We start from the raw sequence: 26,642 nt of genomic DNA, 5'->3' as shown, positions 1-26,642 counted from the left end.
AGCTGGGGTGATAAGGTATCGTTACACTGCATTTGTTTAGTTTCCACTCGAAGTCCTCCTGAATGGCTTGTGTGTTGGGCCAGGCTCTGGCAGAGGGCCTTTAATTAATAATCATATCAGCAAAATTCAGCGTGCTAGGCAGGATTATCCATTAATCAAGCTGGCTTGTGGAACGCTCCGGCACCGATAATATAAAGCATCCAGCAGGGGGAGAAAAAACAAAACAAAACAAAAACAAGTATGCGCCAGGGTACGTGGAGGAAGTTATGAACTTGCAGGGATGGCTGACTGGTTTGGTCCGGTCAGACAAGACAAGTCGCATTTTATCACGTGTCAGTTGAGTCTGCCACGCTAAACCAGGATGGGCCACGCCACGCCGAGACGGCAGAATGCTAGTGACAGCGGCGGTGTTAGCTGAAAAGTGTGAGGTCAAGTACCCAGCGAGCAGCCCTCAGCCTACTAATGTAATCAAATACATTTCCCACGTAACTGCACCATTAAGCACGCAACAAGGGCTGCAATTACCTATCTATTTATAGTGCTGTTTACCTCCCTGTAGCCTCCAGCCAGCGTTTTAAACCCCTCGTTCCGTTGGCTCTCGGTGGAGATGCCCCCAGTCGGTTGCTTTCATTCAGCGTTTAGCTGGTGACATGAAAGGAATAAAGTGATGGAGGAGAGCCTGAGCCTGTGCTGCTTGGTACTCCACACACATTGCCAGGTGGGAACAGTCTGGCACGAAGCGCTGCACCATGATTTCTTAAGCCGCCTGAGCGCAAACTTCAGACAGGCCTTCATGGAATCCCGCCTGAAGTTTGTGCTCTGGCCGGTGTCCCTGCATTTGCCCGTAGGACCCCGCGTATTGTCGTTGAGACGAGCGAGCGAGCCGACACGCTGCTGCTGCTGCTGCAGAGTAATGCATTGCTCTCCTTCAACCAAGTCATATATACTGCAAAATGAGACACGTTCAGTGGGTGCTTTTTTGAAAGTCATTTGCTTCTTGAAGTGTTACTGAAAAACAAAAAAAACCAATCCACTTTCTGAAAATGACCTTTTCAACTGACAGCTTGTTGGGTATCTAAAGGATTTATAATAACAACAATAATAATCATAATAACAGCCCAGGGTAGCTCTAAAATTATGATAAAAATAATACAAAGAACACATAGTATACATAAATCAAAAAGCAATACGTAATAAAATAGCTCGACAGGGAACGAACAGGAGAGTAGAGGTGATGGCAGTTTGTGCCGTATTTCATGTCCTTCTCGGCTGTTCAGATAATGTTATGCCTGTAACCATCCTCAGCAGCTCATTTATTTAACCTCCAAACTAGATGTACTAAATTGTGTTGGCAGGAAAATAGAAAAAAAATAAAAAAATGGCATGCCTGGTAAACGCTGCTATTTGTGGAGGGACCGACTGTGAATACCTCCACGAGTAACTGGGGCGAGGAGCAACATTTAAATGAGGGTTTTAGACTTTCAAAGAAAGATAAACAACCAAACTAACCCACTGGAATAAGAGGCGCTGGTGGAGGAGGCAGACAAACACTTAGAAACAAATGACATAAAATATTAATGTTGCCCAAGCAAATTTGTGTGGGATGAGCTCTTAGAGCGAGGCGTTGCCATTAAAAAAGGACATGAAATTAAAAATTAATCACAGGATACTAGGTGAAGCGCTACAAAAAAAAACATTCTGGGAGAACTTTGGCAGCATGTGGTCCTCGATGTATGGCTGCCATCGTCACCTCGTGGATGTCTGGTTTAGCAGGTTTTTTTTTTTTTTAATCAGCCTTGGCAAATTGCTCTGTGCAAATCTAATGAATATACATACGCTCCTCCCCCCTATGCTCCCAATTTCTGAACCGGTACCGTGCAACTTCCTGTATTATAAATTCATCGTATAATCATCAAATATGTGCAGGGCATGATGAAATTTTGAATGACGATGATATGATGATGAGCAAACAAAACATTATACCAGTGTAAATCCATCATGTCCTTTTATTGACTTTGGTTAGATCTGCCGCGAGCACTTAGCAAAAACGAGCCAATGGCCAGGCTATATATAGGCTGTTTACTCAGCGATTACAGCCTAAAGGTTACAGTGGTGCCAAAAGGCCTCCATCTGTAAACTACAGTAAGATATGACATGAGTCTGGATCCTGATAATGAGTTCACTGTGACCTTAGTAAAGCGTTCAAGTATAACCTAAAAACAGTGGTCGATTTGTTACAAACTTCCAAGGGAGATGGTGGGGCCAGGTGGGGGCTTGAGGGGGTTGTAAAAAAAACCCCAAACACAATACCCCCCCCACCACCACCTTTTGTATCTGGCCAATTACCACAGTCTTCCGAGCCGTCCCGGTCGCTGCTCCACCCCCTCTGCCGATCCGGGGAGGGCTGCAGACTACCACATGCCTCCTCCGATACACGTGGAATCACCAGCTGCTTCTTTTCACCTGACAGTGAGGAGTTTCGCCAGGGGGACGTAACGCTTGGGAGGATCACACTATTCCTGCCAGCCCCCCCCCCCGAACAGGTGCCCCGACCAACCAGAGGAGGTGCTAGTGCATCAGCCAGGACACATACCCACATCTGGCTTCGCACCTGCAGTCACAGCCAATTGTGTCTGTAGGGACGCCCGACCAAGCCGGAGGTAACACGGGGATTCGAACCGGTGAGCCCTGTGTTGGTAGGCAACGGAATAGACCGCTACACTACCCGGACGCCCCCCATTTAAACTGTAGCCATAGGCCTACATTAATTCGATCATGAGAGTTTCTTAACACCGAGTGTATTTATAAACTATTTGAGCGCTCAGAAAAGAACATGTCACCGGTGTACAAATCTCTAATATGGAGAGAATTTAAATATCGTCAATAGATTCCTTTATACATACCATCATTCCTCGATTAGGATATATCACATAGTGCTATTAACCCAAATGGGATGGATGGAAAGGGCATCCCTTTTGCACCCCCTCACCCCCACAAAACAAAAAAAACAAAAAAATCAACCCCTGCCTGATAGGGTAATTCAATGATATTTAAAATATCTATATTTGATGAAAGGAAGATGTCTAAAAAATCCGGTTTGACCTTCTACACCCCGCAGTGTAGCAGCTTGCCAATCAGGTTGAACAACAAGTCTTTCACAGCAGCATGCCCCGCTCTGCAGACAGGACACTTTCAATACGCTGCCATTTAAAAACAACACTCATCCTCGTCAGCAGATGTGTAGATTTAACAACTCTGCATTTGATTTAATATCAAAATTTTGCTTTGGAGCTAGCCTCCTGTTTAAAGAATCCCACTGATCAAGATGATAGATGGGACACACTATCCCAACTACAAAACCATAATTCACAGATTAAAAAAAAAAAAATTTTACGGATGAAAGCACTGAAGAATTTCTGCTCTGAATATACGAGTGATTTAATGGTCTCAGTAAAAAGAAGCAATTTGGTTTCAACTACGACTGTAATTGATACTTGTCTGTTTCTCAACACTTCATCTTCATCATCGAGAGTCAGTGAAGAGTTGAGATATCATAAAGAAATGACTTAATCCCCATGTCGGCATATGGCAAAAACCCTCGTGCCCTCAACAAATGTGACAACCATATGATTTTACCATTCAGTCTGTGAGTGTAATGTGTAGCAACTCATGTGAGCTGAAATTTAAAAGAATACATTAAATCAAAATAATATTAAAGTGGTATAAAAAACTAGAAGATGGAAAACAGAGTTGAAAAAGCAGTAGACTGCACTCTACTGCTATCATTGGTGTATCAATGAGTAATGTAGTTATAAGTAATGTAGTGTTTTGTTTAAATCATAACTTTTTTTTGGAGCGACTGTGTGTCAGAAATAAAAAGAAAAAGTAGCCTGAAGCACTGCTTCTGGTCTACAGTCAGTCCAATGATTACTAATGCAGATTGTGTTTGATGAATCAGGACAAAAAAAATTCTAAAAGTCTCGGTTATAAATAAGAAAAAAAGGATAATCAAACCTGTGAACTAGGAAAAACAAAACATTTAAACAGTTGTACTTTGTAGTACCATAAGGATTTCATTTGCAAACTTGACCGTGTTTAGTATAGATTCACAGATCCTTCTAGACTGATGTCTGTCACATGCAATGAAGCGAAGCGAAAAGAAGAAAGTCTGTAAATCTTTTTACCGGGGTTGTGAGAGGTGATGACATCAGCTAGCTGTTGTTCAGGGACCGACTCCGGCTTGACGTGGTCTTGCTCCTGGAGTTTATCCACCATGGCAATGATACAGTTGAGGCTTTTAGCAATGCTGGCCCATCCCCTGTCCTAGAAGAGCCACACAGAAACTCAGCTGTCAGATTAACTTCCGTCTGTCTTAAGATGCATCTCTCCCCTTCCCTTGTTCTCCGAGATGAGATGACGGAGATTTAAAAAAAAAACATGGAAGGGGAGATGAGAGTATAAACACCGAACGAGCAACATCATGAGAAAATTCCATCGGTCATGAAAATTGTCCTTCGCTGAAATGCACATATGAAGAGACCTACACATGAACAGACTGAAGGTAACTATCTGAAGCCACGGTACGACTTCACTGCAGGCACCAGCAGTGCTACGAAATGCTTGAGAATAACAGGGAAACAAGTACTGACACAAATCCAATTTCTAGGAGGAACTGCTAGGTATTTTCCCACTCTGGGGACAAAAACGACCCCCCACCCCACCCCCCCAATGATAAATCTTTACTTCGAAGCCTCTGGTTAACTGAGTAGGCGCAAAGCAGGGTAGTCAAATTCCTCGTGTGCATAGGCACGCTTGGCCAATACAGTTGATTCTGACACATTTCCCTGTCAGCAACAACCCCACATCCGTTCTGCCCTCACTGCGTGGGAACGTCCATCTCTCCGAGCCGCGCTTTTCTCTCCCCCCTGCCTTGCGCTACAGTTTCCATCTTCGTCAAGATCTCGACAGGCTTTTACACCTCCCCGACCCTGTCTCCATTGTTCCGGGGAGCCGAGAAAATATTAAAGAATTACCGGCACGAAAACAAAGCTGTCATAATAACTGAATTTACGAGACCCCGAGGTCGAGTCCTTTTAATGGCTGGGTGACGCTTAAAGGTGCGGATTAAATCGTGGCGAAAAGTGAGCAAAGCCTTCGAAAGTGAAAGCGACATTTGGAAGCTGAGACTTTCTCTCTCTCTTGACTTTTAACATAACCACTGAAAAAGTGCTTTACTTCAAGCCGGCAGTCGACTTAAAACAGGTTAAAACAGAAAAACAATGATTAGAAAGTGTGTGGGATTGCAGGATATTTGTTTTTTCTTACTTTTTCTTCTCTGGGGGGGGGGGGATTTTCAACTACTTTCCCTCACTGATCTCCCTCCATAAGTCATGGACTATTTTGCCGGTGCAGAGAGCGCTCCAGACTACTGGACTGTTGAGATCAATGATGAATGACTGGATGACCGGCTCTATTCATTTATTTGACTGGTTGCAGGCAGCCACTGGGAAAAATCGATAGCAAAAAAAAAAACATGCCGAAAAAAAAAAACCCCAACAGTAAGGTGTCCCCCTTCACTCTTTAAATCGGTTGTGTCAAAAAGTTCAGGTGCAAAACTGTGGCCTGGTTATTCTGAGATTACTCTGAAATTGCTTTATTTCTTTCACACGCTCCCACTTGTTCTCGAGTACCAGCCACTCGTAGACGTGTACATACGTTCGTCTGTGCGAGTCTGTGACCGTGTGAGCACTGTGTGTGTGCAGGAGTGGATCTTGGTGTCTTATTTTACAGAGGTGTGATTATTCCACAGCAGAAAAGGGCCTTGTGGGTGCCCGGGTGGCGTGGCACTCTATTTCATTGCCTACCAACACAGGGATCGCTGGTTCAAATCCCTGCTACCCCCGGCTCGGTCGGGTGTCCCTACAGACACAATTGGCCGTGTCTGCGGGTGGGAAGCCGGATGTGGCTATGTGTCCTGGTCGCTGCACTAGCGCCTCCTCTGGTCAGTCAGGGCATCTGTTCGGGGGGGAGGACTGGGAGGGAATAGCATGATCCCCTGGCGAAACTCCTCACTGTCAGGTGAAAAGAAGCGGCTGGCGACTCCACATGTATCGGAGGAGGCATGTGGTAGTCTGCAGCCCGCCCCGGATCGGCAGATGGGGTGGAGCAGGACGAGGAGTGGGGTAATTGGCCGGGTACAATTGGGGAGAAAAAAGGGGAAACCCCCCCCCCCCCCCCAAAAAAAAGAAAGAAAAGGGACTCGCACTATATAATTATAAGAAGCGTCACAGTTTGGTAACACTACACCAGAATCCTTATGGATACCTGCTGTTAGTGTTGCTCCGCCTCACATGCAGTATGCACCTATGGATACACACACACACACACACACACACACACACACACACACACACACACACATACACACAGCCTACAGTTCTGCGGCACCACACTGGACGTCTGACATACGTGGGTTTAGACTTATAATTTTTTATACAGTTAAAAAAAAGCAGCAAGAACCACTCGACATGTTCTTTTTCCTGTTTTGGTTGTGTTTTAACCAGTCGCTTTCAGGTGTGCGACGATATATCTCACAATCACCAGTGACATCTGAGCACGATAGCCTGTCATCCAGTTAGCAACCTCCGTCCTGTTCTGTGAGTGTCCGCGTAGCGCGCTTTACGCACACGATCTGAGGTCCTGAAGTTCGAGTTCGTAAGTTGCGCTATTTTGTTCGTGGTCATTACGTGTTGTGTAAGTTTTTATTTTGTGTTTTTGCTGTGAACAGTGCACTTCTGTATCTGTGATATGGTAATAGTAGCACCAGCTCCCTACTTCAGCAGTTATCGACAGGTCACATAATCCAACTAAGGAAAAAAAAAGAAAGGAATAAGAGTAAGTCACGGGGGGGAGGGGGGTGAGACGGGGGACACCACACAGTGAGGTAGAGAAACAGTCACACTTGCCCATTCCTCCTCGTCATACTCGTTATGCTGCGGTATGGGCTCCTGTTGCTTCGGTGGCGGAGGCCCACCTTCTCCGCCAGCTGTGGTTTGCGACCCCTCCACGTTATTACACACCACGGAGCTCTCCGTGGCGTGCACGGTTGGACTGTGGCCCGGAAGGTTCTGGACCGGGGTCTGATTCTGAATGCTGCCAGGGACGGGAGTCTGAACCTGGTGGAGGTGACCTTGGTGCTGGCCCGCCTGCGTCTGGCTTTGCCTCTGGATCTTGGACACGAAGCCGGGCCGCGCCGCATGCAGCGCTAGCAGGGCGCTCTTCACCAGTTCATCATTAAGTGCATGAACAAACTGTTCTGTCTGTGGGAATGAAAGAGAGAAACAAGTGGAAAAGCAGTACACACAAAAAAAAAAAATTATTGCGGTATCGTCGCACAAGTGAAAACTTGAGTGTGTAAAAGGTTGGAAAGAGAGAGAGAAAAGAAAGAGAGCAAGCAAGAGAAAGAGAGAGAATCCGTGGGGATGTAGGTACACGGGTTTTGTATGCAAATACATGCAAATATATGAAAACGAATAGTGGATTGTATATTAGTTCATATATGTTATATAGGAGGTATAATTGTAATGAATACAAGTTATATTGATGTCATTTGGGATATGAAGAAAGCCACTTTATTTGTCATCGTAAATTACAACGAATTGTATTCTTACAATGAAATTTGTTCTCTGCATTTCACCCATCCTACTGTACCTTTTTCTTTTTTTCGGGAGTTGTTCCTTATCCGATGCAAGGGTCTAAGGACAAGCTGTTGTGTTGCTGTACCCCCCCCCCCCCGCCCGAGGAAAATTTGTAATTTGTGATATTGGGCCATACAAATAAAATTGATTTGACTTGACTACTGTATAGGAGCAGTGGGCAGCTGCAGCGCCCGGGGACCAACTCCAGTTCTTCTTTCCATTGCTTTGCTCAGGGGCACAGGCAGGAGTATTAACCCGGACATGCATGTCTTTTTGATGGTGGGAGGAAACCCACACAGACACGGGGAGAACATGCAACCTCCATACAGAAAGGGCCTGGGAATGCCTGGGGTTCGAACCCAGGACTTTTTTGCTGTAAGGCAACGGTGCTAACCACTGGGCCACCGTGGTGGCACGGTGGCCCAGTTTTTATTTAGTATATATTTAGTTGTGCCAAATATTGTATATGCTGCACAGCATTAGGAAGAAGATCTACAACAGCATATTATCCATCCATTATCTGAACCGCTTATCCTGCTCTCAGGGTCGCGGGGATGCTGGAGCCTATCCCACTAGTCATTGGGCGGCAGGCAGGGAGACACCCTGGACAGGCTGCCAGGCCATCACACAGGGCCCACACACACACACACACACACACACACACACACACACACACACACACAAACACAAAACTAGGGACAATTTAGTATGGCCGATTCACCTGACCTACATGTCTTTGGACTGTGGGAGGAAACCGGAGCACCCGGAGGAAACCCACACAGACATGGGGAGAACATGCAAACTCCATACAGAGAATGACCCGGGACGACCCCCCCAAGGTTGGACTACCTTGGGGCTCGAACCCAGAACCTTGTTGCTGTGAGACAACCGCGCTAACCACTGCGCCACCGTGCTGCCCACAGCATATCATGTAAGTTGTAATATACTTTACAATGTTGTTCCTGTCGGAGCGGGTAACTATTTACAAAGGAAGACATAAAAAAAAGGAATATCCTCTATCATAAGGTAGCTGTTCTCCATTACTGCACCGTGGCTGGCGAGCAGTGAGAAGAGCACTGAACAACAAACAATTCAATTACTCCTCCACCAGCCTATTCCTCCGAGGGGCACGTTGGCTTTGATCGCAGATACCCCAGCTACAGTATGCCGATGATGACGCCGACACTAGGGAGCCTTGCGGTTGTTGTCACCGCCACGGAGAAACATGACGAGGGCTCTCAAGAATAATTGAGTTAGTGCCACAATAAGAAATTCTATTACCACAACAAAATTTTGGGTCTAGCAAAACACACCAGCCGAGTCTCCTTTTCAACGAGGAAGCTGTGAGGTCATGTTGTTTATTTGTCATTCAAAATTCTCCTCTCTCCAACCCTTCTATTATGTAGAAAATACCCCGAGCTTGTTTTGACTGCAAATTAACGATGTTGGTTGAGAAAAGGGGGGGGGGTCCATGCGACTAGAAAGGAGTCGAGAGCGCTTATTCGCCTGCGCTGAAATACTGGAGTTGACTTCACAATCGGACACCATTGTCCACTATAGTCCCAACACATGAGTGGATCTGTTCTGGTGTCAAGAGGTCCTGTGTTCCTGCTGGTCTACCCGTCTATGTTCTGGACATCCACTATTTAATATGCACAGAAGCTGAGCAAGTCGATCATCTAACCCTATGCTGCCTTATACCGCTGCTAACCAAAAGCAGGAAATGTGCTTTTAAACCCTCACTCCTAATATATGGCCGCTTATTTAGGCATAAGAAAAGGTGCTGAAACAATCTGAGGAATATGGAATTTCATAATGTCTTAGTAGACATGGTAAAGAGCATTAAACAACATTTTATTCAATTCATTTACATTCACAATACTAGCATTGATGCAAATTAGTTTAGTCTTTGTCGTTCAATAGTGCAAGAGCTAAGAAAATAAGAGAATTTGGCGAATTCTGTTCTGAAAATACTGTGATACATAAAACGGTGGTCAAATAGGTAACTGCCTTCATAAAGATGAATATATAATTGAGATCCAAGCCCCATTCAGGACGATAAAGGCTTGCTAAAAATAATCCATGCGAGCTAATGTTTAAAACGTATAATCCACAATCAAAATGAATTCATTTGATCCGGCTATCAAGTTAATTTGCAGTCTTGCGAAACATTTGGTTTTAGTCCTTCATGGGGTGAGCGAACAAAGCAACACTGTCTCACACACAAACACACGGGCCATGCTGAAGTTTGACCCGGCACTGCGCTTTCACAATCAACAACAAAACGAACGAAGGAAATTAACTGATTGATCAATAAATCAATCAATTAGTGACGTTCTTTAAAGATCCAAAAGTTGCTTGTCAGGGGTGGCCCTCCAGGTGTCTGTGCAGCTGCGGGTGGATCTGGGGGAACTAGTGCGGACCTGCGTGTATCAGAGCATACATGAGGAGGTCTACGCCCGCCACAACACTTAATTTGGATCATGGGATTAGATGATGCAGCCAGACTAACAGAGAAGCCCCCAAGTACTCCTGACGTAAAAGACAAGGTCACCACAAAACACATCTGCCGACAGTTAAGCGATTACAAATTCACGTTTGAGGGAAGAAGAACAACGGAAGCCATGCGGACTTCTGCTGAAATGGTAAACTGGAATGGCTACGGCAGAATGCGAAGACAAACTGGTAAAGACACATTTTTGTTTTTTATTTTTTGCGACCCCCCCCCCCAGTTGTATCCAGTCAATTACCCCAGTCTTCCGAGCCGTCCCGGTCGCTGTTCTACCCCGTCTGCCGATCCGGGGAGGGCTGCAGACTACCACATGCCTCCCCCGATACATGTGGAGTCGCCAGCCGCTTCTTTTCACCTGACAGTGAGGAGTTTCTCCAGGGGGACGTAGCACGTGGGAGGATCCCGCTATTCCCCCCAGTTCCCCCTCCCCCCTGAACAGGACACATGCCCACAACCGGCTTCCCACCCACAGGCATGGCCAATTGTGTTTGTAGGGACGCCCGACCAAGCCAGAGGTAACATGGGGATTTGAACCGGCAATCCTTGTGTTGGTAGGCAACAGAATAGACTGCTATGCTATGCTACCTGGACACCCCTGGTAAAGACAAACGTAACATCACCCTCTTGGAGCAGTTAAAAATCAAGTCAACACAAGCAGAGGACCTTGTAAAACTGGACGAGGTCTACAATTGCTGAAAAGAAACATGAAACATGGAAGGTGAGAGAAGTTTTAAGGTAGGCCACACGGCCCATTAATATTCCACCTGTACTGCTATTCTTCTTAATGCTCATTGTAATAACTTGGGTCATAATTCCTCAAGAATATCACTAGAATGTCCATCCGTCCATCCATTAACCAGACCGCTTATCCTGCTCTCAGGGTTGCGGGGACGCTGGAGCCTATTCCAGCAGTGTTTGTACCACACGATATTACAGTTTTATTAATTTTCATTCAGTCTTGACATGTTCAATTTCCTCTTCTCCAAATGCCCCGCCACGGCATGACCCGACCCCTGACATTTGGAAAATGGAAGTCGGAAAAGTGGATAATTTAGGGTAGCGCCAAAGTAGATGTCCTAAAGAGCCTGGCAGAGTTTTGCAACGGTGACACATTAGGTCAGTGCCGGAAAACATCTCGGGGAGATTAAAGTGATGCAACTGCATGAAACAGATGGCGAGTGTCCCCCCTCCCGTGGACTAGACCAGTACTACTCAGTAATGTCAATGTCCACAAACTTATTTAATGCATTAAGGGGAACAGTCTCATCATGACATCCATCCACCCATCCATCCATTATCCAAACCACTTATCCTGCTGTCAGGGTCGCGGGGATGACAGCATATACCAACCACAGCCAAACCACCTTGGCACAGATCAACAGTGGTCAAAAGATGATACTCACCACAACAAGCGGTGAAAAACGCTAAACAAGATTACAATTTACAATTTCATTTAGCAAGACACTTGTATCCAAAGCGACAGTTACTAAATGAAAGGATAGTTGCTAAACACCGGAAAACTACAATCTCAAAACTGTATGTTGTGAGCTTCACAAAGCCTGAATTCATGACAGGGCCTCCATTCAAAAACCGCCACAGTCAAGACACAAAGACACACAGCCTGGTATAAGGAGCACAAAACCAGAACCTCTGAGCAATGGGAAAAGTAACGTGCTCTGACAAGTCTTCTATCACCGTTTTACCTTCATCTGGATGGATTTACAGTTGGAGAAAGTCAAAGGATGCCTTCAACCCACAATTTCTGTTGCCAACTGTGAAACATGGAGGTGGAACCAACAGTATGGTCATTTATCTCATAGGAGTCATTAGGTCCGATGATGGGTTTGCATGGTCAAGGAATATGAGGTCATTTGACAGAATGAGGCACATCTCATGGTGCAAATACCATTCCCTTGTGATGTTCCCATGCTTTAAGACAATAATGGGCCCATACGCACTACTAAATGAATTTAAGAGTGGTTTCATGAACGCCACGGTGAAGTCAAACAACACCTTCCACAGCCTTCCCAATCACTACATCTAAAAATCATTGAAGGTTTATGGCAGCTTCTGGCCCATACATTGCAAAGCAGATTTCCCTCATCCTTCAAAGAACTGGAGGTTTTTGTTCCTGAAGAAGGGACCACTATTCACCAGAGTTCGGGACTTGTGTGACAGCGTCTGAAGGCAAAGGGTACCCAACACAGTAATAGGTAACTGATATTGGCATAATGTAGGTGTTTCAGTTTTTCTTTCCATCCCCTGTATTATATGCAGTAATAATATAAGTAGCAATATAAAGCTTTTAAGACTGATGTATTCATATATAAAAGAAGAAATCTTGTGGATATGGGTTTAATAAAGGATGTCTGGTGAAATTTAATGCATTTTCTGAATATTTTTTCGGCGGCACACTTGCTGTAAAACACTTAATGCTCACTTAACAGGATGGAGTCAGTCATCCCAAAAAATCTCCTGTGGTTTTTTGCTAATGAGATCTATACAGCCTGCTGTTCTGTTGTGCCATTGCACTGAACACATTGTGCAAGTTGCTAACCGAGATGGCGTTTGCACTCGAAGAGATCTTAATTTGCTCTGCGGTGAAAGAGAAGGAGAGAAAGGAGACACTGGGGTCTTCTTTAGACAGAAGGCAGGGACACACTCTGAATACGTTTCGAGTTCGCCACTGAGCAAACTCGCACATACACAATTACAAACACTCCCTTTCACATCTTTATTAGCAAATTAGAGCCTTCAGGACAAATATGTGCATGTGTCCTTGGGGTTGGGGAGGAAACAAGAATGCCCAGAGGGGAAAAAAAACATACATGAACACAAGGAAAACGTTAACACAGAAAAATCAGGATCATTCATCCATCCATCAATCCATCATCTATGCCTGCTTAAATTCATTTCAGGGTCGCAGGGGTTTGCAGTCTATTCCCAGCAAGCACTGGGTGGACAGCAGGGAGACACCCCGGTAGGTCATCAGGTCCCACACACTACGCCACGTACACATTAAACACCCTTTTAGAGACTCCAATTCATCTAGCATGCATGTCTTGGGACTGTGGGAGGAAATTGGAGTATCCAGAGGAAACCCACATAAACACGGGGAGAACGAGCAAAGTAGAGGCAGACGGGCTGAAATCAAATGGGATGAACCCTCTTACTGCGAAGCAACAGTGCTAACCACTAAGCCATTGTGGAGTCAGGATCAATTAATTGATTTTCTTTTTTTTAAAACCCCCTTTTTTCTCCCCAATTGTACTTGGCCAATTACCCCACTCTCCCGAGCCATCCTGGTCACTGCTCCACGCCCTCTACTGATCCGGGGAGGGCTGCAGACTACCAGATGCCTCCTCCGATCCATGTGGAGTCGTCAGCCGCTTCTTTTCACCTGACAGTGAGGAGTTTCTCCAGGGGGACGTAGCACGTGGGAGGATCCCGCTATTCCCCCCAGTTCCCCCTCCCCCCTGAACAGGCGCCCCGACCGACCAGAGTAGGCGCTAGTGCAGCAACCAGGACACATACTCACATCCGGCTTCCCACCTGTAGACACAGCCAATTGTGTCTGTAGGGACGCCTGACCAAGTTGGAGGTAACACGGCGATTCAAACCGGCGGTCCCCTATAGGGACACCTGACCAAGCTGGAGGTAACACGGCGATTCGAAACGGCGAGCCCCGTGTTGGTAGGCAACGGAATAGACTGCTACGCTACCTGGACGCCCCAATTAATTGATTTTCATGTATTTCTTTTCTTCTCTTTTTCTGCATTTTGTGGGCACCACAGTGGCTTTAGTAGTTAGCACCGTTGCCTCGGAGTAGCAATAAATCTCAACCCTTTTTGTGTGGAGTTTGCATTTTCTCTCTGTATTCACTTGGGTTTCCTCCAGGTACTTCACTTCCTTGTCACACTCTCAAGATACCCATGTGAAGTATACTGGGCATATATCATACCTATAGATACTATGAATGGCATGTGAGGGATTGTGTGTGTGGGCCCTATGATGAACTGGCACCTTGACTCCCATTCTTCTACCCAATGCCTGCTGGGGAAAGGCTCCAGTCATCAATTTAGCGGTTATAGAGAATGAATGAGCAAATTAAATTTTAAAGGTGCATTCATTCCGGTGAGTGACTCAAGGTTTTCGATGCTTTTATCCAAAGTGACTTACAAGAGAATTAGCAATTAACAGCTACATCTGGGTGTCTCCAACAGGAATCATAGAGCAATCAATAGTAATCATATTAGAGCCAAGAAAGCATGTAATGTCAAGTGCATTTAGTCTAAGTGCACCTTAGACCACTGAGAGGGACTAATCCAACATTCAGATAACAAAGTAGATGGACAATGCTACATATCAGCATCAGAGACAGATCATAGCCAAGAGTGCATGTTATATTAAGTGGAGGTAGCAGAAGGACATAATAGTTAAAGTAGACACCGGTTATACTGATGTCCAAAGGCCCATTAGTAACAGTAGGCGCCAGCTGTAGTAAGTGATTCATATAAGCAGGACAATGCTACAAATCCGTTTAGGAGTCGTGCTTAGAAATCGTTTGAGGGTTATTGTAGGCCTGGAAAGAGGAGCGCTCTTAGGCCTTTGTTGAAGGGAGTAAGCAAGTCTGTAGCTCTAACGGAGGCCAGGAGTTCATGCCACCATTTTGGGGCCGGGCGAGAGAAAGCTTTGTAGGCTTCACTTTTTCTACCAAGGATACACCAGAGTGACTTTGCCTCTCTAGCTCCTCAAACAAAACCCAGGACCTGTTGTACCACATCTACCCGTTTCAGTGAACTGAAATACTCAGAATCCCCCGAGAAGCTTTTTGGTGCTAGTATTTCTTTACTGCAGCTGCTGTTGTGATCTCGACTGAACAGGAGTGCAAGCTAGAAAACGCTTTCATGCACTTCAACTGAAAAAAAAATAGTATGTTTTTATGTTTGATCTCAAAAAAGTGCAAGAATCCACTCACGAAGAAAGAAAAAGGGCTGCTGAGAAGGCAGTGCAAGATTGCAATAGCCCTTGGCTCTGAGGCTACTGACTCTGTGTGACGCGTAAGATCTCTATATGCACAGTCAAATTCAATTAATTAATTGACACATCAACCAGCTTTGTAGGCGCTATTATAGCCCTAACCTATTATTTGAGTTTATTATTATGAATTTGTGAATTTATGAAGATTCCTCTAATTTTGGTTGATTGATTGATTGATTGGCACCTAAGCCGCACCCAGAAGGGTTGGGAAAGGGGAACTACAAGGGGAAGTAGTTTGAGGATCTGCGGGAGAATGGAGTATTGGCAGCTGAGAATGAGAATCAAGACAGTTTTTAACCATCTCATCTTTTCTCATCTTTTGAACATCTTACACCACATTTGATACCACATATAGCTATTTGCATATAATCACAGAACAATAGAATCACCCTATTCCCCTTTCATTTCTACCCACATCGCTGCAATTATTTGGCTTAAGACCATATTTATGGAAAGCCATATTTAGTTTATCACTTTATGAAACAACCATCAATACCATGGACTTCGCTGGAACATCAAAAAAGGTGTGTTTAAACCAACTCGACTACTGCTGGGACATTGGCTTAATCTTTGTATGAAAATAGCCACTATAAGCATCTTGCCAAGAAGTGGATAAAGATGCTTATAATGGCTGTGTTGGTAATTACCAACACAGTGAAGATGTTGTGCCCCCAAGTGTTTTTGGACACAGCTGGATCAAATGGATGCTATTGCTCTCTAACTCTGATTGCATGTCTTTCATCCTCATAGAGTATGTTGCAACGGCTCCTCCTCCATAGCTAACCCCCTGCCCAACAACTCCTTGTACAAGAAGCAGAAACTCTTAATTTGGGGGGTATTTTCCCCCCTTTTTCTCCCCAACTGTACCCGTCCAACTATCCTGCTTTTCCGAGCCATCCTGGTTGCTGCTCCACCCCCTCCGCCGATCCAGGGAGGGCTGCAGACTACCACATGCCTCCTCCGACACATGTGGAGTCACCAGCCACTTCGTTTCACCAGACAGTGAGGCGTTTCGCCAGGGGGACGTAGCGCATGGGAGGATCACGTGATTCCCCCCAGTTCCCCCTCCTCCCTGAACAGGCGCCCCAACCGACCAGAGGAGGTGCTAGTGCAGTGACCAGGACACATACTCACATCTGGCTTCCCACCAGCAGGCACAGCCAATTGTGTCTGTAGGGACGCCCGACCAACCCGGAGGTAACACGGGGATTCGAACTGGCGATCCCCATGTTGGTAGGCAACGGAATAGACTGCTACGCTAACTGGATGCCTGAAGCAGAAACTCTTTGACAGAAAAGTTTTTGCATACCACAGACTTTAAGTGCCCATGCCCTTTTTTTTTTTTTTTTAGAGATGCTAGGGAAGTCAAGTCAAGTCTAAGTTTATTTGTAAAGCACAGTTAAAAACAACTGGAGTTGACCAAAGTGCTGGGGAAGTGTATGTGCTTGTCAGTAAAGACTGACACAACATACATTCACTATGGACCCCTTTCATTTCCACTTACATGGTCCTTATCAGGGAAACCACTGTCATCTGCCTGACAACACTGACAAATCTGGAGTGTGAGTGGGGTGATATATATCCATCCATCCATCCATCCATCCATCCATTATCTGAACCGCTTATCCTGCTCTCAGGGTCGTGGGGATGCTGGAGCCTATCCCAGCAGTCATTGGGAGGCAGGCGGGACACCCTGAACAGGCCGCCAGGCCATCACACAGGGCCAAAATACACACACACACACACACACACACACACACACACACACACACACACACACACACACACACACACACACACACACACACACACACACACACACCTAGGGACAATTCAGTATGGCCGATTCATCTGACCTACATGTCTTTGGATGGTGGGGGGAAACCGGAGCTCCCGGTGGAAACCCACGCAGACGACCCGGGACAACCCCCAAGGTTGGACTACCCTGGGGCTTGAACCCAGGACCTTCTTGCTGTGAGGCGACCGCGCTAACCAATGCACCACCGTGCTGCCCCTATATGTCTATGTATGAGACATATTCATATTCCATATTCCATATGGATATTTAAGTATTTTCTCAACCTACATGTGTGCTTGAAGTTTTTGGGTTATGGTGTGTGTGTGTGTGTGTGTGTGTGTGTGTGTGTGTGTGTGTGTGTGGTTACTTGCATGCACGTGTTAATAGAAGATATCATCAAATATGACATAATCATTGACAGAGATTAGCCATGTCAGGTGGAAATCTATGATGCTGCAGGCTTTATATATTTTTGCACTGAAAAGCGCATGCTTGAATAATAATTTGCAAAGATAAGCTTTTAAACATCCATGTGGAGAATTAAGTTCCTAGAAAAAGACCTTGAGGGATAGGCCCTCACTTTTATCCTGCAACACACACATACACACACACAAACTTGAGATTTTAATCAGAGAGTAGCACTCGTGCTGACCAGGGCAGGGGTTTGCTTGGCCAGTGTGTGTGTCTCATCAAAGATGAGGAGAAGTGGTGACAGAGTGAACGTTCCAATTAAGTGGGCTGATTGGACTCTATTCCACTGTGGCAAAAACAATCCCTCCCCCAACAGACTGCCATCTGACAGCAGATGTAATTCACTAATTATACTGATAAAACCTCCTTTACCTTCATAAAACTCCATGCTACAATTCACTTTTGTTGGCTGGCATTTTTATGATATGTTATTAATATATAAGGTGGTCTCCAGATGTTATGGGAACAGTGAAAGTGGCGTAGCCATAAGGTAAACGTTTGCCCACCTATAGGACGCGATGGGTTCAGCATGCCTTTGCATACTACAGTAGGGTAACTCTCTAAATCTAGTGCCCTGTGAGAGGAAAACAATTAAAATTTGGCAGCCAGCTCATGACAATGTCATCAGCCTAGGAGCCCCACAATCACAGCGCTTTCAAAGATAGCTATTGGATATGGACTCAAAATCAACACCTGTGAGAATATGATTGTTTAAGTAAGAAGTAGTACTGGATTCCCACTGACTTATTGCTTGAGTTCAGAACTGGGAATTTTCAAGGTTCAGGGATTTTGCAGTTCAAGTATTACCTGGTGATGTATGATGAAAAGCCAGAAGAAAAAGGTGCTCTGAACATACAGTACTAAAGTTTGTGACTGAGAAATATGCAGGGACAAGCACTTGGCAGTGGAGGTGGTGGGGTTTGGGGTGACTAAGCCTCACCTTGTCAGACAGGCTCTTGAGTGCTTCCCTCAGGCCAGGGGCAGAGTGCTCCTGGGCAGCCACGAGGAGCCGGTCAGCTAAGCTGGAGATGAGGGGCTGGAGGTGGCCCATGGTGCTCAATACCTCCTGAGCTTTGGCTGTGTGCTCTGGGGAGTAGTAGATACACTGGTAGGCGGTGCTGAAGCTATACAGAGAACAAAAAGGAGAAGCATATTCCAAAAACTATTCAAATAAAACTTGTAATTCCCAACTCTTAATGAAAACTGCACTTTTCATTGTGTTAGATGAAAATGGACTCATTCAACACCATAAGCCTGAGTCCAAAGTAAATGTGATCAAATCTTGGTATCCAATACATGAGGGTTTTCTTGCAGCACTGAAGAAACATTTTTTAATTTCCTCTCATTTCTATTTTGGCCAGTGGCAAAACCATGATGAGATCATGCTGTAAGCAGAAAACCACAAGTAGCAAATAGATTAATTGTTTAACTTTGCTGAATTTATGATGAATGCTTTTTTTAAGGTATTTTTTCACATTGCTTTTGAAAACAGGCAAGACAAAGGTATCAGTGCTCTATGGGTTCCAATCCTAAACTGTCAAACTGGATCTGCTGACCGATGTCCAACCACTTTCACTTTATGAATAATTCATCCCCTTCGTATATCAAGGCAGCTACTTAATCTCAGACAAAAATACCTTTTGTCAGTTTCTAGAATCAGGGCAAATCACTCAAATCAAATATTGTCCTCGGGTTAATTTTTTGTGACTTTCACTGAGTTTCCACTGACTTCCTGTTATCAGATGTGCTGCGGAGTAAGACAGTCCTTTGCAACCTCTATGCTTGTTCAGTCAGCTCTGCAAGTCTCTATGTAGGCCAGACCCCAGAGCCAGATCCTAAGGCACAAATGAATGAACAGAGATGAGAGAGAAGAAAGGAGAGCGAGGGGAAGACAGTCGGCATTATATTCCCTGAAGCACACCCCCTTTTTTAGATATAGGGAAGAAAGCACACCCTCAAGGACCGTGTGTGTTACCTGATATATCAACAAATGTGAAAAACTGCAGGCCTTAAGTGGGTACCAGCCACCGCCTCTGTCTGTCTCTAACTGGCTAGCTTTATAATCCTGCTCTTGTCAATACAGCTAATGAGCCCTCTGGAGAATGACCACCCAGTAGCTCAAAGCTAATCAAAGGCCCCACTAAATGAGAGGAGATTCAGGGCAAATAGTACAAAGTACTAAACCGTATATTGTAGAACATGACCACGCTTAATCCCTCATCCAAACATCTCTCATCCCCATTCATATTAACTAGTGTACCTTAAAATAATAATAATAACAATAATAATAATAATAATAAGCATTACATTTATATAGTGCTTTTCTAGACACCCAAAGCGCTTCACAGTGAAGGGGGTAACTCACTTCAATCACCACCAATGTGTAGCACCCATCTGGGTGATGCACGGCAGCCATTTTACACCAGAATGCTCACCACACATCAGCTTGAGGTGGAGAGGGAGGAATCATTGAGCCAGTTACATGGGGGGATGATTAGGTGGCCAGATGGAGAGAGCCAGGTTGGGAAGGTTGGGAAATTTGCCAGGACACCGGGGAACCCCCTACTCTTTGCAACACGTGCCATGGGATCTTTAATGACCACAATACGTCAGGACCTCATCCGAAGGATGGCATCTCCTACAGCAGTGTCCCCGTCACTGCACTGGGGCATTGGGATTTTGATTATTTGTTGTTATTATTAGGAACAGAGGGAAGACCCCCCTACTGGCCCACCAATGCCACTTCTGGCAGCAACTCCGTTTTTCCCAGGTGGTCTCCCATCCAAGTACTAGACAAGCCCATACTTGCTTAGCTTCTGTCATTTGGCAGAGCCAGGGTATATGTTGGTATGGCTGCCAGCCATATTAATATTAATATAACTATCATAGAAAAGACCAAAATTTAATAATCTACGTCAGAGATCTTCAACAGGGGTCCATGACCCCTAGGGGGTCCTCAGAGTTACTGCAGGGGGTCCGCCAAATTATTTGATCCCAAACTTTTTTTTCTTCCAAACATATGCCCGAAAATACACATTAACATAAATACAACCTATAAAAAAGCAAAGATAAATCTTCATATTCGTTAAAAAAATTACAACATCGAAGATACCCATGGATCATGTTATTGCTGGCACGGTTTAATAAGCAACACAATTTCATACGATATGTAATAGGGGTCCCTCTACCGTGTCTCTATCAGCCAAGGGGTTCTTGGCCTGAAAAATGATGAAGACCCCTGATCTATGGTAAGAATGTAAATTCTGTAAGAGCCTTTCAATCTGTTTGAGCTTAAATTCCTCTTATTGAATTATGCAGAATTAAAAAAAAATCTGACAAATAGCACAAAAACTGAGACACTGCAGAGGCAAAAGAGAAACTTGCTGGAGGACAATTGCTTCAGCTGCTGAGATTACATAACAGCCCGGGTGACTCACAAGTACAAATCCAATCCCATTAGGGTGCCCACGCAGACGTAATGAATGTTAGGACCTGCCACCTGATGCTAGGTGACAGAATTGATCCACTGTGAGGCAGGCTAAAGCAGAGAACTGTAATTGCCTCATCAGCACTGCTCTCAGTACAAAGCTACCTTCTACAAAGATGGCAAGCCAAGCAAAAGTAAAGCAGCATAAACCTCCAAATGAGAGGCCGAACACATCGTATTTCTCATACAACAACCAGATCGCCTTTGTTAAGCCGTCTTATAATTCAGGAGTACTCAGGTAATATATGCCACGTTCCTGCTTTATACATGTTTGAGTTTTGCAGAAGAGGAAGATTCCTCAGAATAGATTTGGATCAGGCTTTTGTAATGTGCTGGTTTCAAAGGCTCATTCCAGTGACTTAGAATAACTATACATTTTGGGAAAACACCTACTGTACAATGTGCAGTAAACCAACGAAACATATTTCTCACTTAATACTATCAATCAGTCGATCAAGTTGCACTTTATATAGCACTTTTCTAGCTGCAACAGCCACGCAAGGCGCTTTACAATTCACACACACACACACACACACACACACACACACACACACACACACACACACACACACACACACACACACACAAGTGACAGGCTACTCGACAGGAAAAGTAGCAGGTTGCTATTATGATTTTCCTCCGCAAGCTTTCCAGGTAGGTCACACACAAAGTAATTGTCTAATCCAGTCCTTCTCCATCAGGTCTACAAGTACCAGCAGCACCACAGAAGCGCAGCAAGCGTAAAACGAATGGGGATCAACGGCTGAATTTCACAAAAGCACAAAGCATCATGATTGCCGGAATTATCTTTTCACATCTGCTCATTTCTATAAAGACCATGTGTCCATACGAGATAAAAAAACGTATCAAATGCAAGTGAGCTATTAGTTATATATATATTTTTTAAAATGGAGCGCTGATCTCTTATTTCACGAGTGATGTCATCGCGTCACACATATACATGTTGAAACGTTGTTTTTGTTTGTTTGTTTCCGCCCTGTGCATCCAACATGTCCAGTCAGCAACGTTTAGCCTCACGGCTACGGTAGCCGGTCTCTAAAAATGTTTTAGAAGTTTGCAATTCAAGTGGCCTCATGATTAATGGACCTTGAGAGCATTTGAACATTGCATCTCCCAGAATCTGAAAAAAAAGAGTTACATAAAGTACATTTTAAGCCATGTAGCTGTGTCTCAGCCCAATCTCGCCCATTCACTTTGGATGCTATTTACATCAAAGAAGGTTGAATCAGTTCATCTGGATACAATGTTTACTGACAGACACATTTCATCACTCATCTAAGCGACCTGTTCAGTCTAAACTGACTGCAGGTATCCTCACCCCTTATAAACACTACAGCTGCATAACGACCGACGCCAACAACCAGTTTCATATGCAAATACGGGGGTGACCATTAAGGGGGGGGGCTAAGAGTACATCGGTCGCCATCTTACAATGCTGTGATTGCAAACATTCCCAAATCCTCTGTGAAAAGTACACATGGCCATTGAAACTCGTTAATGGTCACACCCATATCTGCATATGAAACTGGTCGTTGGTTGCGGTCGTTAGGCACTGTAGTGTACTGTAGTGTACTGTATTGCTTATAAGGGGTGGGGGATACCTGCAGTCAGTTTAGACCGAAGATGTCACTTAGATGAGTGATGAAACGTATCCGTCAATAAACACTGTATCCAGATGAACTGATTCAACCTTCTTTGATTTTCTTTCCTAGATTATTGAGCATGCATCAAGACATGATGCTATTTACACTTGGTGGAGGATGCTCACAAATAAAGAAACAATGCAAGCGATAGTGATTGGCACATCTTATTCGGGTAAATCATCTTCGGGTTTTAGGCCCGGAACAACAGGCTAATGTAATTTACTACTACATTTTCAATTTGTGCAATACTGACTTACTACTACTACTTTTGGCTGCTCTTGTTAGGGGTCGCCACAGCGGGGTCATCCATTTCCATTTCTTTCTGTCCTCTGCATCTTCCTCTGTTACGCCAGCCATGTCCTCCCTCACCACATCCATAAACCTCCTCTTTGGCCTTCCTCTTTTCCTCTCCCCTGGCTGCTGCATATTCAGCATCCTTCTCCCAATATACCCAGCATCTCTCCTCCACACATGTCCAAACCATCTCAATCTTGCTCCAAACTGTCCAATCTGAGCTGTCCCTTTAATACACTCATTCCTAAATCCTGTCCTTCTTCATCACTCCCAATGAGAATCTTAGCATCTTCATCTCTGCCACCTCCAGCTCCACCTCCTGTCTTTTCATCAGTGCCACCGTCTCCAAACCATACAACATAGCTGGTCTCACAACCATCTTGTAAACCTTCTCTTTAACTCTTGCTGGTACCCTTCTGTCGCAAATCACTCCTGACACTCTTCTCCACCCTCTCCACCCTGCCTGCACTCTCTTCTTCACCTCTCTTCTGCACTCCCCATTACTTTGGACAGTTGACCCCAAGTATTTAGACTCATATGCCTTCGCCACCTCTACTCCTTGAATCCTCACCATTCTGCTCTCCTCCCTCTTGTTCACTCATATAGGCTAATGTAATTAACTACCTGGCAGAACAGAAAGCCAGCAGTACCGGGTCCATCTGAGGACTGGATTGAGAACAGCTGATCTAATCTATGAAATGCAACACAAGTACGTGATAACTTATTGACCTATACTGGCATTATGGACTAAAACAAACCTTTAGACACTCGAACCATTTACAATACATTTGTATAGCTACTCATTCACAGCTTCTCATCGCCGTTGCTCACCTGCAATCACACAGACAAATACACACGTGACTACATGGGGTACTGCAAGCTCTGAACATTTTGTTTATTCCAACGACACTGAATGACATGTTTGTGTGGGCGGCACCTAATTGAACTAATGTGCAGATCATATTACCAGATAATGAGTCAACTAAATATAATAACAGAGTAATGGACAAAAACAAAGCTGAGCGGTGCAAGGATTGATGGGCTGGAAAAAAACACTAAAAAGAAATAAATAAACCAGTGATATCAAAAAAAAGAAAAAAAGAAGTAAAATTCAGATTTTTACCAAATTTTAAAATAATATTGAGCTGCATTTATATGACAGATTTTCACTACCTTGATACTAACAACAAACCTGAGATCGCACGTTTTGAAATTTATTATTGCAAATATACGGGAAAAACTCAAATGCCCCCCTGACCACCCAGATTGATGGAAAATCGTTTTCCTTTTTGAATGGATCTGAAAAAAATTCCGTTTTAAAAAAAAAAGGCTACGCATACCGAGCAGGGATATTTCTGAAGGTAGTGTTCTCCATTTTACCCTTGCTTTCTACCTGTGAGCACAATTTGTGTGCGAGCTAAAAATATCAGCTACCAAACCCTGAAATCACGGATTTTCTGGGTTCCAACAAATATACCATGTGAATTCTACATTAACAGACTACCAACTTACCATATCTAACTTTCATGGACACATTTATTGGTAAATAACCTATATTTTTCTCTATTTGCTCTTTATTTTAAACAGAGAATGGACCACCACAGTAAAAATCAAACCCCACCATATATCCTCTGGTATGTGGGTTCCATAGGGGTGCAGTACTCTGCAAATCGGACCCAGCTATCAACATACATTAACTAAACTAGCAAACGGCGAGCCCACCGAATACCTCCCCTTGCTTTTCCCAGATGATCAATAAGCATTGGTTTGGCCCCGCGGTATAATCAAGCCAGCATCTCTGGTGCGTGGCTAATTAATAGAGGGGGGGAAATTAATTGAGAGCTTGTGGCCTTCTGCTGACAACCAGCAGGAGCAAAAAAGCAGCTACGTCAGCGCAGAGCCCTGCGGCACCCCAGGTGACTGCCAAAGCCTCCTTCATCATTCAGACAGCAAGCTGAAACCACTAATCATACAGTGGGCAGCTGCCTTTTAACTACAGCCAAAACCCATATACATCATCGTGGGACACTGGAAGATCTGATATCACGCCAGATTATTTTAAAGACCAACCACCTTTTGTTACGCAATCCTGCTCGGGGACGTGATTTTACACCGGCATAACAGCAAAGAGCCTCTTCAGTCGTCCAGGATAGAGCTGAAAGCACTAATCTCACACTAGGCGCAGTTCAGCCATAAGGCTACTGCCAACGTCCTTCTCCATCACAGACAGCCTGGAGCCGGCTGATTCCAGAGAAGGCATTGTGTGAACAAGCTGCTGTCTGTCCCAGGCAGTTGCATATTCTCTCTTTTTAACCGCAGATTGACCCGGGGAGGCAGTTTTGTTTTTTGTTTTTTTTTTGTCGAGCAAGATACTGCATAACATTAAATATGAGCATAGTGTCCCAAGATGCTCTGATAAATTTGTGCATGCTGGGCTTAATGGAAAATCTGATTAAAACAGCCTGTCCAGCTAATGTATCATTCAATAGTGCTGACTAGATGCCAGAATTACAGTGTTTCCTCTCTGTTGTGGTGGCTGGCGTGTAGGGGCGCATGTGGTGAGGTGCAGCACACCACACAGCCTGTGCACACACAAAGCACAGCTAACCCTAGGAGTAGAGGGTAGTGCTCACATTATGCCTTTGACAGAGGTCATACACACAAGCCAAGATGGAGATAATAAGTCCTGCTCTGTTTCTCTCTCTCTCTATCTCACACTCACACTCACATATACACACAAACACACACACACACACACACACACACACACACACACACACATGCAATCCTTCCAGGATAGAGCAGATTAGGAACATCCAGGTAACACACAATTCTGTACTCCGTCGGAAGTGTGCTACTGCGCTACTGTCCAGACGTGGTTGTTAATAAAAGATTAAGACGGCTCGGCATTTCCACGACCACGTCTATAGGGTTCAATTAAAAAAGGATAAAAATTCTACTGACTTTTAAAACAGCCATTTAAGTGGGAGTGCATGCATTAACGAAAGACAAATGCCCCGGTCCCGCGCGTGTGCATGTGCAAGGTATCTGGAGCAATACTTGGGAGAGCTATTGATTAAACGGTATCCCGGCCCATCCTGAGAGACAACCCACATCGCATATAGTAGTCGTTGGCAAGCTTGGCCATTGCAGGTTTTTTTTTTTAAATGGATCGAGGAAGAGCTCCCCCTCCTTCTCTTCTTATGTCCAGGGAACAAAGATGAATAGCTCTTTTATTGCCCTCCTGGTAACACCTCTGTACTCAGGCTTTTCCTTTTTTCCTCACTCAATCTTTTTCCACCCCTCTTTGATGAATTAATATCACATTGAATAGCCAAGTCTCACATCTCGCCGATTGTCCCTCTCTTTTTTTCTTTTTTTTTTTTAATCAAGCCTGATTACAGGAGGGGTTGCTCTGAAAGGCGAGGAGGCACGCTGCTGGCAAGAGCACGCAAGAGCGTATAGCGGTGTGTGTTTGCTTGTGTGCATCCCTACACAAATACACATTTCAATAATTTTTTTTTTGCAGACTAGTTAGCTGCACCAACTCCACATGTGCACATACAGCAGAGAAAAAAAAATCCCTGTGATGCTTCAAGGTGAAGTTTTCACCTACGCACCATTCACACCTGACACGCGTTGTTAAACGCAAAATAAACACGGAATAATAAAAGTTTCC

The 26,642-nt window shown here is 44.6% G+C and overlaps 1 protein-coding gene across 1 annotated transcript in view; it reads right to left on the bottom strand.

Moving 5' to 3' along the window:
• Window positions 1–26,642, bottom strand: part of inpp4b (inositol polyphosphate-4-phosphatase type II B) — a 221,129-nt gene that overhangs the window by 29,930 nt on the left and 164,557 nt on the right. Inside the window, exons 12-14 of the mRNA XM_056279773.1 lie at window positions 18,459–18,642; window positions 6,966–7,319; window positions 4,185–4,323 (exon numbers count right to left, since the gene is read on the bottom strand). Coding sequence (XP_056135748.1) covers window positions 4,185–4,323; window positions 6,966–7,319; window positions 18,459–18,642 — 677 coding nt within the window. The remainder of the gene's footprint in view (window positions 1–4,184; window positions 4,324–6,965; window positions 7,320–18,458; window positions 18,643–26,642) is intronic.

The sequence above is a fragment of the Lampris incognitus genome, chromosome 5, assembly GCF_029633865.1.
Source record: "Lampris incognitus isolate fLamInc1 chromosome 5, fLamInc1.hap2, whole genome shotgun sequence".
NCBI classification, from domain to species: domain Eukaryota; kingdom Metazoa; phylum Chordata; class Actinopteri; order Lampriformes; family Lampridae; genus Lampris; species Lampris incognitus.
Note: the sequence above shows the minus strand (reverse complement) of the source record. Positions and strands in the feature narration are given on the sequence as shown.